General features: G+C 43.1%; 1 protein-coding gene across 1 annotated transcript in view; it reads right to left on the bottom strand.

Moving 5' to 3' along the window:
• galnt9 (polypeptide N-acetylgalactosaminyltransferase 9) overlaps window positions 1-7,923 on the bottom strand; it is a 94,920-nt gene extending 86,997 nt beyond the window's left edge. The window contains exon 1 of the mRNA XM_035166771.2: window positions 7,268-7,923. Coding sequence (XP_035022662.1) covers window positions 7,268-7,508 — 241 coding nt within the window. The 5' untranslated portion in view covers window positions 7,509-7,923. The remainder of the gene's footprint in view (window positions 1-7,267) is intronic.
• Window positions 7,924-12,654: the final 4,731 nt, after the last annotated feature.

Below are 12,654 nucleotides of genomic sequence, written 5' to 3'. Positions count from 1 at the left end.
CCGATTTGGCCTTTATAAGATAAAGCATCAAATTCAAAGATGACCCCCTACACCCCCCACCCCCCCCTCCCCTCATTTGAATGAATGATTTAAGAGCAGGAGTGGATTTATGTGTGTCCAAAGTGATGCAGCGCAGCTCTAAATATTGATGGTGAGAGGAGTACTGGGGGATTGAGAGATCTGTTCCAGACGAGAAAAATGACTCGTTCTAGAGAGGCTTCGAACCTTCAAAGGCTAAAACAAATCTATGAAATACGGGGAGCGGCTGGAAGAGCTGCATTAAAGCCAGGAGCACCACTCGGAGCGGCAGCAGGCATGTCAGGAGGATAACAGCTCTGATTTGGAAAATTGGTTGCACAAGACTCCTTAATTATCTGTAAACAACGGGATTCTGTCCTTCTGAAAAATTGAGGTCACAGGCCGAAGCTTGCTTGAAAATGCAAGAACAGCATCGTAGATACAGATTGCACAAAGAGCAGAGGCAGGACATTCATCTATTACCAGTTATCAAGTGTTATTCTTTAGTTGTGTCTCAGTAAGACTTTTCAAGGAGCTCTGTTTAACACGTTTCAGGATTCTAAACACTTTTCATGCTGTTGTTTCTTCCTGAAACCGGACTCAGCCTCATCTCTTTAACTAAATACTGCATTACTGGAGGGCCACATTAAAATCACATTAGCATGTGGTTAGTCTATAATGTTATTGTTGAATGGAAAGCATCTAAGGTCTAATATGTGTAATTACAAAGGGTGCTACTCACTCCGTTTGATAATTTAATAAAAAACATGCCTACATTCAATCTGTGCAATCAAATATTAAGAATCATCAACACCTTTGCTATGTCCTCCTGTTTTCAACTGCACTTTAAACTCTTCATATGTTTAGCTGTTCACACAATATAACATCATAGTCTAATAACACACCTTAATTAAGCAAACAGTCATATGCTATTGACAATTAATGTGCCACATTTCATTCATATTCTTTGCTCATATGGCTTAGCGTAACAAAGAGGTTATCCATGGAAATAGAAGAGGCCAGGACATACTTAGGCTACATCGAAAACTGTGATATCAAACTCGAAAGATTTGCGTCCACACCAGTGTTTTGGCTCCAAATCAGTGTCAATCGCTGTTCATACTAACACACCTGAAAACACACATCGCATGCTGGTGTACACAGGAATTGCCATGACAAGTAGTTTTTCTCCTCCATGTGTAAAAAGTTGTTCTGGAGGGGGGATCATGTGATAGGAGGCTGACGTATCAGTGAAGGCCTTGCATGAATGAAAAGACCCCATCAGCAAGTGGTTGTGAGTGTATATCCTCATTTCCAAACGTCTTTCTGCCCGTCCAGACAAAACGGTCTTGAGGTTTCAAGAAAAATGAGTATGTGTGGACGCCAGGTGTATCTGTATCAGAGTTGATCCATTTTCAAACAAAAACGTGGATGTAGCCTTAAGATGGATTGAAATTACTGAGATGAAATCCTACTGCTACTATTAGTGAAACTGTTCACAACAGCTGAGGCGATGCATTAGTCATTGACATACACTTTTAAAGTGGCTGCAGCTGGTTCTTTTACATTCATGCAAAGTTATGCATCATTCTCCAGCGTTGATACAGCCACTTATACTGGGCCAGACTTCACTGTTCAAGTGAAGGAGATTGGAGGTGTAGATAACAAACTTATTTCCCAATATTTATTTACATTTACATCAGCACCATGGAATTTTAGGCAGCATTGACTGTTACTAGTTCCTCTTTCACTGTAACTGTAATATCACAGAAGTCTGAAACTGATAACTCTGTTAATGAGGAAGATCTTGTTTTCTGTTTCTTATGTCGATCCGACTAGCTGATTAAACCTGACTGTATAATATCAAACGCCATTTACATCTGTTAAAAGTGCATCATCTGCTCATTTCTTAACAATGTGTTTGTATCTGCTTATATATCCCAGTTTATGTAAAAATCAATATGGATAAACAATCACTGCCAGAGACAAAATAAAAAACACATTTACATCATTAATGGTTGAGCCTGAGAAGCTGACCTCTACGCCCTCCTTCATCGGATGTCATCATTTAATGATGGCATTGTAATCACTGCATGACTCCAGGCCGGTGGTGTGAATAAGACGGGCGCTCGCTCCATCTGTGGCTGACTGCTGATTGTCAGGTGAGCCGCTGAATTCATTATCATCATTCCTAAAGGCTGAGAAGAATTGATTCTTATCCCTTTCTGAAACTCGTCTGTGGACAACAGCCTCATCTGCATATCATTATCGGAATATATTTCATTTCATCAGGCCTCGCCGTCCTGCGGTGCGGCGTCCCTGCAGCCGGCGTAATTACACACTGCACAACAGCATATAGTCACATGCCGATGTGTATCATTAAAAGATACAGTCTAAGCATCAAGTGTCTGTGGAGGAGAGAGAGGGAGGGAGTGTGACATTTCTCATCGAGTCTCTGCCCCAGCAGGCTTAGCATATAAACAGCGTTGGATTCTTTGCCATAATTGGGCATTACAGATAAGAAGCATATCTGGCACCGCAGCTGGGCCTGTGAGGCTGCCATCCCATCAGCACCTACGCACTGGGAAACGGCCGGGAGTGACATGCATGGCTGATGACACACGCCTCGGTGTGACCGTGAGCTGTGGGACAGCGGCGGATCTCCGACAATGACACATCCAGCAGCGGTCAGAGGGGTGTAAACCGAAGAGCGGCACATCCTCTCGCTAATAGCAATACCTGTTTTTAAGACCATTATTTTAGGAGCAGTCCTGATTGTGCCAATGAAGCCCGGGGGCGACAGGTGTCATTTCTGCCGGCAAAATCGAGGGTTGTCAGCCTGAAATAATAAGCCTGCTCATGTCTACCTGTCTGAAATCAAGGACCCACTGTTTCAATAATGACTGAGAATTTTGAGTGGAAAGTCTGCCACTGTTATTACTGCGCTGTGCATAAAGAGAAAGCCTGAGAGACGTAGCAACAGTAACGGAGGGTGTCGAGATTTAGCAGGCAGTGAACTAATTCTCTTATCGTGTTTTCTCTGCACCGACTGAACATCAGTACATTTTGTTGGATTTCAAAATGAACATATCAGCATTGACCTACAAAATCCCAATGAGTCAAGCTCTAATGTTGAAAAAAATGCATTTCTATCTCTCCCTGGATAATGGAAGCGGATCTTATTTGTGCAAGACTGTTCATTTCGGCAGGTCACTCACGAAGCTCCAGCAGGTGAGGCACAGGTGAGGAGGTATTTGCTATCTAACGCAGTACTTAGAATCCAAACGCTGCTTCATAAGCTTGTTAACAAGCTTAAAACCCCCTCATCTGATTACCCAGAGACAATGGCGTCCCCGGCAAAGCGGCGCCACTGATAACCTTCATGTTGCCTATTTCTTCGTCGAATGAGTAACTGATAAAGCTTCACTGTTGTTTTCTCAATGGGAGCCCAGTCACCATCCATCACACCACCGTGAAAGACGAATTCTCCCACTTCTTTATGTCATTCAGATCTAATTGGACCTTACTTTAGCTCCCGTTGCTCGCCATTGGTCGGCAATAAACAACAAAGGGAATGGGCAATTACTTCATATCACTGCCGGACATGGTAATAGTTATTGGCGCAGCAAGTCCTCCACTCGCCATTGCTGTCCCCAGTGGCCATAGAACACAATTTGTGGTCCGTGCGCGATTTCGAAAAAGGGGGCAGTGACCTGGGATATGAGGATATGATTAAGGATCCCATTAAAGAGCTCAAGACAAATCATGGAGGGATTGCAACAGCCAGCGAATGTTTCCAGCCTGTGTGTGTGTGCACTTCTGGACACTCATTGCCACAGTCAAGGAAATGATGTAACCGAAATTACACAGAAGGAGACTTGTACCTGTGGTTATTGTTTGTAAATGGTGGATATCAATTCTCTGTTTGTGAATGACACTGAATGTAACATCTGTCATGATATATTCCTCCACAAGCTTCTGTTGTCTTGTACACATGTGTTGACTGGAAGGCAGGAGATGGGGCCAGGTAGTGTCCCAGCAACATGGACTTATAAAGTTTTCAGTATAACAACAAATATCTCTTTCTCCTCCAGTCTATTTATTTTGGGTGACCCCTCTGAATTATTTAACTTAAGTCTACCACTTGCAAACTCTCCTCATAACCTGCTAGCTGCTTGCAGACTTGCACTGAACTTCAGGGATCGAGTGAGAGTCTCCACTTTAACCTTTAATTATTAAATATTAAATAATTATCTGATATGCATCTATACTCGAGAGATATATTTTGTTAGATCTCTGGTTGTCTAACTTCTAAACATTTGATAGAACCCTGTGTTTTTTGTATACATGTGGGCATATGAATGTACATTTGTTTGTTTTGTCTTTGTATCAATGTGTATGTACATGTCTTTATGTTGTTTCTCAAAAATGTTTATCTTAAAGGGTTTTAATTTTTCCAGGTCAATTTTACATAACCAATGTGACTAAACTAATAATCATTTAAAACACATAGACACAATAGGTTCTGACTTTTTCTAGCCCTCAAAGAGATGCATGCCTTCCAGCCAACACACAGGGGGAACATTTCAAATAGGAGTTACACTTTAGCCAACACAATTCCGCAAATGCCTGTTTTAAAGTGCAGCCACTCAAACATTGCGTGAGACAAACTGATGGAACTCAAAGACATTTCAGCTCTCACAAGTACATGTTAATAACTTTCTTTGTACTTTCATTCCTATATGAATCCTGCACAAACGCACACACTGTTTCTGTCCCACAGCAGAACCACTGTATGGGCTTGACTGACTCTATTGAATTGTCTCTATATAAAGAAAAGTGACTGAAAGGATGAATTGTGCTTTTTGAGAGGAAATGCCTGCTGGGTGGATGCCAGATGCCAAGCATAACTCAAAGTGACAGAGTGACCCTCAATAGCTGCTGAAGCTCGGGCATAATATCAAGAGCACGCAGGGCGGAAAAAATTGAAATCTGCAGCCGCACAGTTTTTGGTCCATGAAGCTGTGAAACGTCCTTCACCACTGAAGGCTGGGAAAAGAGTCAAATGGACTGTCGATCATCTTGCTTCTCACATTACACTCAGTCAGAGCAAGATACTGTCGCTTCAACTGGGAAAAAAAATGATTTTAAAGTGATTTTTTAAGTTGGAGCTGCTTTTTGGGGCGTGGAGGTTAAACTGTGGATCAAGACCTTTACTGAGGACCAGCATACAATTCCAGCACACCAGAAGAAATGGCCTCCTCTTCCACTGCCCCATCCCTCACAGTCCCCCTTCATCCTAAGCTAGTGAAGCCTGCAATTTACACCAAATGACAAAGTCACTATTTCCCAGGAGAGAACGGTGAGCTGGTAAATAGAAACCAACTTTACTGATAGATTAAAAATCAATCAGCAACACTTTGCAAAGCGGCAACATTTCACCACGGAGCACAACGGAGCAACAAAGCTGAGTCCTCGTTATTTGGCTGGAGGAGAAGACGTTATGGCTCTAACTGAAGGATGTGAGGGGTTGGCCATTTGGAATTGAAATGCCAGTGGGTGAGGAGTTTGACTCCATTAGGATGTGTTTGTGCTGTAACGTAGTAAAGCCTTTCTCTGGTATTCTCATACAACACCGCTGACATTGTCTTGAAGCTTGTCACCAAAGCAGCCGGTCACGACAGTATGAGAAAATGATGCCACTTAGCCTCAATATCCTGGCAGCTCTTGTGCAGTCCACAAACTACGACCAATTTAGAAAAGGCCTCTTTGATAAAAACAATGACCTCAGCAGGAGTAAGAGAGAGCTTATCCATGTTCTCTTCTGTCAGCTATACAGTAGATTAGTATTTTAAGTTGCATGTTATTTGCCCTTTGAACTTACATCAATAAGCATAAATGAAGTAGGAGTAGAAGGCAGTGGTACGTGGTAAAGACCTGTTTTTAAAATGTTTTATATACATACAAGACGGAAAAATTATTGTTCAGTTGATCTACCGAAATGTAAAAAAAACATTTTCAGTAATGGTCTCTGTCATTTTTCAAACAAATAAGCTTTACCATTTGCTGATTCATTGACGTAAGGATTCAAATATTATTAAAAAAAACTGTATGTGTTTAGTATTGGTGTCCAATAGCATGAAATGAAAACCACCTCTTGGGCTTTTATTTCCAATTTAGGTGATGGTAATCTTTCTAACTGGAACAGAATTATTGATAATCGAATAATCCTACGTTACACACACCCCTAAATGTCTCTCATTCAAACAATGGCTTAAAGCCTAGAGTCACCACTGATATAATGGTTGTATTGTGTAAACAGTAAATATTATTGTAATGCATGGTAGAATGATGCTTGATGTGATTCTTACAATTCTTAGGGATGTAAAAGGTTCGTTTACATCACTGATGTAATTAGACATTGATTGAATTAATGTCTTTATATTCCTAATAGTGAATAAACATTGGGTATTTCTGTTTGAGTCAATGCCAAACAAACACCAGTTTGCATCTTTGACAGTTGGATTTCCCCCAGGAGAATACCACCGTGCAGCAAGACGGAGTCATACTGGATGTAACTTGATTTTAAAGATTGCTGCTCTGCTGAGGAGACCAGAAAAAAAAATCTGCCTCACAGACTAATGGCCATGTAATGAAATACAAGTCTGTCATTCCGTTATGGAGCCATTACATTAGGCTCTCCTTCAAAACTCAGACGGCTTGTTAAATCTGATATGTTTCAGGAGCAGCGCCTTCAAAGAAATGACAGGAACGGACACGGACACGGAGAGAGAGACTTGCTCTGTGGGATCCTATGCAGAACTCACACGCATCAATACTTAAAGCTTAAAGTTTATGTGAAGTTTACAACAGGTCAATTATGGGTTAAGGGTGACACAGTCTGATAGGCTGTTAAAGTAACAGCCCAGTAAAGTCTATCAATACAAAGGGTCGAGGCACATATAAGTATTGCACTGTTATCCATCACCCTGCTTCATTTGCTCCTTAACAAGACAGGTTCGAGCTTCAGAGGCACAGTGCTCCATGTGCAAAGAGAAGCAGAGTTTAAAAACATAAATGTTCATAGAAAACCAGTCATATACTACTGGTCTATGGGAAACTGACCTGACTGAATGTACGCACCTTTTGGATTTCTCAAGCCATCACAAAGTGTCTGTAAGGGGTTTATGATACTTCTTTGCTGACTTCATCACCAGCAGGTTATAGTTTGTTTCAAGTCATATCCTACCGTTTAACTGGTTGTAGACCACATCCTCCAGCCTCTCCAGCCTCTGCAGAATAGACTGCCTGTCCACCAAGTTGGAAACTTTGCCACTCCTGGCTCGCAGCCTCTGGTCAGAGATGCGCCCCAGCTGGATGAGCTCGTCGGATCGGTCCTGGATCCTGCAGTACACCGAGAACAGGATAATCCCCACGAACACCAGGATGTTGACGGTCAGCAAAGTTTTGATTTTGCGTGCCACAGCCATGAAAGAGACTCGGCGGACGTGGCTGACTCAGTCAAGCCCAGCAGCTGTCCATGTGCGGGGTGGCCTGCTTTCTGGCACCTCGCTGCGTGATGGTGCAGGAGGCTGATTTCCCCGGCTCGGTGGAAGGGAAGGTCAACTCGCGGAGACCCGGTGCAGGTGGAGGGAAAGCGTTCAGCACCGCGGACAGCTCAGGAGGCTGCGCTCCCGCATCACGCTCCGGAGCAGGAAAGTTCAAGGTGGGGAAAAGGTTGCTGGCGGCACAATGCGCTCTGCGGACGCGTCTGCTGGGGCTTCAGTGGCCGAGAAACAGCTGCGCACTCTCCGCCGTCCCTCCAGCTACATGTTACAAGCGAGACACGACGCCACGGGAGGCATGCATCCTCTTTGAACAGCCTATGGCAGTTGCACAAACATCTCCCCCTCTGCAACGTGATAAGTCGCCAGATCCTATCAGCCCCAGAATGCCTCGTTCATCTTACAGGAGATGCACTGCAACAACCGAAGCATCCTGCTGCTATCACTGCTCTGCTGTGGGATCCCTTTTCTCGGAGGCGTTGTGGTCACTCGATCCGTGCATGGCGCGCTTGCACATATGATCCAGAGGAGCGTATGTCCACAAAATATGTGCATGCTCCAAAAACAAGGCGGCGTTTCTCTCCCTCTGTCTCTCTCTGTTTGCGCTCCGTCAGTCCATGGTCTCTGCCCTGGTCGGTGGCGCCGAGGAGCAGGACGAGTTGCCGAGAGCAGATTTGCCCTCGGACGCTGTCAGACGATGCCGATGCTCGGTGGCGCTGGGAAAGATGTGGCCGGGCTCTGGCATGCTGTCTCTCCTCCTCCTCCTCCTCCTCCTCCTCCTCCCCAGCCCCTGTGCGCGCTCTGCGAGGGAGGAAGAGCCGCCGCTGCGTCCTGACGTTCAGAGGCACAAATCATGAATATTCAGGAGCCGTATTTGGGCTCGCTTGGATAAGATATACAGCGCAGACTGTGCGAGGCAGCAAATACTTCAACCCGAGCAGCCGTCTCCCCGTATCAGTCAGTGAACTGTGAAAAATGTGAGCGGAGATGTGTATTTTTTTTTTTGCTATCTGATCCGTAACGCATGTAGGTGATCAGTTTCCACCTCACCTCTGATACCGCGGCCGGGGGCAACTTAATGCTTAAGTGCTCAACATCCATGTTACACATTGTAGTCTTTTTAATGTGCACAGCTATGTAACAGCCCCCTGCATATATACATGTGTGGTCAACCTCAGGAGGAGAAGCATCATTTCACCAATCACATGCTTGGCCAGAGTTTAAACTTCATCAGATGTGAGCTACATCAATTATAAATCACACATTTGAATCAAACCAACTGTGAAAAGAGGTAGAATGCATTGACATGTACTACAGTGCAGTGCCCCATCTCAGAATGTGTGTTTGCTTGTCCTGTGTTAATGCTCCAGACATATAGAGTTATTCCTTGTCCTCCTCAAACGGTTTTACAATGCACTGTCACTTTTTATTGTTTGTGTGCTGGATGTTGTGTGCAGAGCTTTTTATAAAGAGTATATGGTGCAAAGTGAAGTTAGAAAACTTTGTGTTCATGCTACCTGGTTTATCTTTTTTTCATAAAATAAAACAGAATTTACTAAATCACGTATTGTGTGTGGTTTACATTGAATGATTTATTGAACTGCTGTTGTTTTTTCATTGCATGTCAGCTGTTTCAAGGGTCTGTTCGGTAATCCATACAATCTTCCCACTCAAATACACACCTTTTCAAAATAAAAGCGTTGTAATTGAACTCAGTAGTGAGCATTGCAGCATCAAAACGAATGTTGTGCTTTTGCTTTGAAGACAGAATGAGCTGGTGTTGATTCTGACCCGTGGTTTGACTCAGTTGCTGACAAACTGCTGTAGTTTATCTGAGGATGAGAAGACATGTTTGACCTGGTTCACAGATTGACTGTTAGCACTGCCCCGCCCCCACTGACTGCTAAAAAGCACTAGTCACCTATTTATTCAGTTTTTATTCATATCGACCGTATCGCGTGTCCAAATGGCATCAAATTTGACACTGCACTTTATCTGGCAATTTACAAAACGTTCCATATGGTTGGTCCATTTGCGTTCCAAATACAGACGGGCAGACAGAGACAGACATTTGTGGAATAAGAAGATATTTACATACAAGAGATCTACTTCTATAACCGGAATATCCAGCTCACACTGCAACCCACACTGTTGACTGACCTCTTGCAAAGTGCAATGCAAAACACCGCCAGCTAAAAACCACGATCTTTAAGGGCACGGCTAGTGTAGACCAAAGGATTGTAGCCATCAGCAGACATGTTCAAAGCACTTGCTCAAATACTTCAAACTCCCCTCTGCTCCTCATCTCCAATTCCAAATGAATTATGACTCAAATAAATCACGAACAAGGAGATTCAGTCTCAGTGTGTACTTTCACTTGATTAAGCAAACCCAGACATGGCACAGGCTGCCTAAAGCACTTTGATCCCACTTCACACCAACCAGAGCATCTCAGATTTATACCCCTCAGTTTGTTTGCCGTTTCACTATAGACAGATGGCGGCAGTTAATTAAAAAAAATTATAATAATAATAATTAATTAGATTCATTGACAGCAGAGTTCTTTGTCAAAGGACATCTGGTGTAAGAATGTGGTCTTCTAAGTTTTCTCAGAACTGTTGATGGTTTGCTTTACGTTTAATCCCCTTGGAGATCAGTTTCAGAGTTGGAGAAGAGTGGTGCACTGCGGTGTTGGGTGTTCTCTTTAAAGAGAGGGGCCTCATCATTTCCATCAAGACACAAACAAAGCACGCACAAGAGCGCTGGGAGGTTCAGTGGTCCATATATTCCACAGTCCAACGCAAAACATGGTCATCTGTGATAATAATAAGAATATCTTGCATTTATATAGCGCCTTTCAAGAGACCCAAGGACACTTGCGGATTTATGTTCCAAACCATTAGCACTCAGTACTCATTATTACTATTTCATATATGAGTATTGCCATTCCTACATTTTTACACAAGTACTCAATCGCCATTACTACATCATGATATATACACTCAGTAGTCTTTACAACATAATTACACAAATACTTGGTAATTGTTACTACTTTTTGACACAAATACTCAATAGTCACTATTTTATTACAGAGTAGGCTGTTCAGTATCATTACTACATGAGTAGTCATCGGACGGAACTTGTGACTGTATTAAATGGTAGTGTCACGATTGTTGTATTCTGCCCACAGAATGACATTTAAACACCTTAACTCAGAACTAGCCTTGTGGTACTTCCTCCCACAGTAGGTGTCTCCAATACCACATTCTGCCGGGATAACAAACACACCCACAGACTCACAAGGTGAAAACAGTACCAGCCCCGCTGTCACAGCTGGTAATTACATGAAATCATACCCACAACCACAGCGATCATTCTCCTTTCTGTGTTGTGATGATACACTGCATTTCCTGTTATCACCCCTTTGTGTTTTAATGATAGTAGGTCATGTGCTTCCCCACCAGGCCTGCAGCTCTTGTGGTTCTCAGCTCAGTATGACAAGTACACTTCAAGTATTTGGCTTTGCATGCATTTTTTAATTAGGGTTCCCGCTGCACGAGTCCCATTACAAAATGTGCTGATTTGATTCAAGCTCTGCAGAAACAGACAGACTGTGGGGAAATCACGGTTACAGCCACCTCAGCCACCGTGCAGACCTCAGCACACCTGCTAGCAGTATCACAGCCCCGTACACTCCTCAGTTGGACTCTGTGCAAGACTCCCTGAAGACTTCAGTGCTGTTTTCTGCATTCAGCACCCTGCGTGCCTCTGTGATGGCAGACACTGGCACTAAAGGGTTTTAACCATATTAACTTGGGTCACTGCCAGCTGCACCTTAGTCAACCCACTCAGTGTTTCTACTTAAGCCACTTGAACATATTCAGTGGGAGTGTGCAGGTTGGATAAAACTGTGCATCTAGCACTGCTGCAAGACGGCCAAAAATATCTATAGCCATGTACTCATCAGATCTGCGTTCAAAGGAATTATAAAGCAGGAGCTCCCACAGTATCTCAGCTGTAAGAAAGTAGAACAAATTATGTATGAGAATCAATCTGCTATGTGTTTATCACAAATATCAGTGTGATGATGACTGTTGACCTTTAGGTATAAGTCCAACAATTAAGCCGACCCTTTTAAATAACATGTAGTAAGTAAACAATCCAAAACTCTCCTTTTATTCCACATCCATTGGATATAGAGGAACATTGGGAGCCACATTTCAGGAGACCTGATAACTGTAAGTCTGACATTCCCTCTTCTTCTACAATTTGTTGTCTAATAATGCTTAATGAAATATATGTAGCCTACAGAGCTTTTTTGACTGGAAATCAGGTTGATGAGAAAAATAGGAGGTCACCAAAACAAAGCGCAGAAAGATGCTAAGCACTGAGAAACTGCGGATGATGATTCTCTGTGGGCTCATAGATTGTATGTAAAGATGGACGACATGTAAAAAAAAGGGAGGCCAAAGCATCTTGATCGCCACCTGGTTGCTGTCTGCAATACAAGTCATAACTCCAGCCTCCTCCATGTTAGTGGATGGGACATGGACCAAACTAAAAAGTCAAGAGTTCACATAAAATATAATTTTCAGTAGTTGTTATTAAAATTTTTCTGGTGTGTTTGGTTATTTGATGCCATGAAAATGGGGTGAAAGAATTATGACTGACAGCTGAGACTGACTCATGATTGGTCGAGAGCCTGTATCAGCAGGACCTCACAATTGCGGTTCCATCTCCTGATCACTACTGTGAACACTCTGGATCCAAATGCGCAAGATGGCAGCGTTGGTATCTAAGATATTTTGGCTTCATTTCTGGATGGTGGGAGGAAGTGGAGAACACGTTGTCCGTCTATACATACAGTCTTAAGTGGGTTCGTCAATATGCCTGACACCTTTCAAGCGCAGCTCCAAATTGTTAGCACGTAAACAGACCGATGCAGTAAATACAGGTAGGTACGAGCCTAAAGAGGTCTTGGCTGCAAAGAGGATAGAAACCATTGTAAAACACAGTGTAGTAAGTGCTTTGTTGGGCACCATTTACTTTGCTACGCTCCAGTGATTTTAGT

The sequence above is a fragment of the Hippoglossus stenolepis genome, chromosome 9 (assembly GCF_022539355.2).
Source record: "Hippoglossus stenolepis isolate QCI-W04-F060 chromosome 9, HSTE1.2, whole genome shotgun sequence".
Taxonomy (NCBI): domain Eukaryota; kingdom Metazoa; phylum Chordata; class Actinopteri; order Pleuronectiformes; family Pleuronectidae; genus Hippoglossus; species Hippoglossus stenolepis.
Note: the sequence above shows the minus strand (reverse complement) of the source record. Positions and strands in the feature narration are given on the sequence as shown.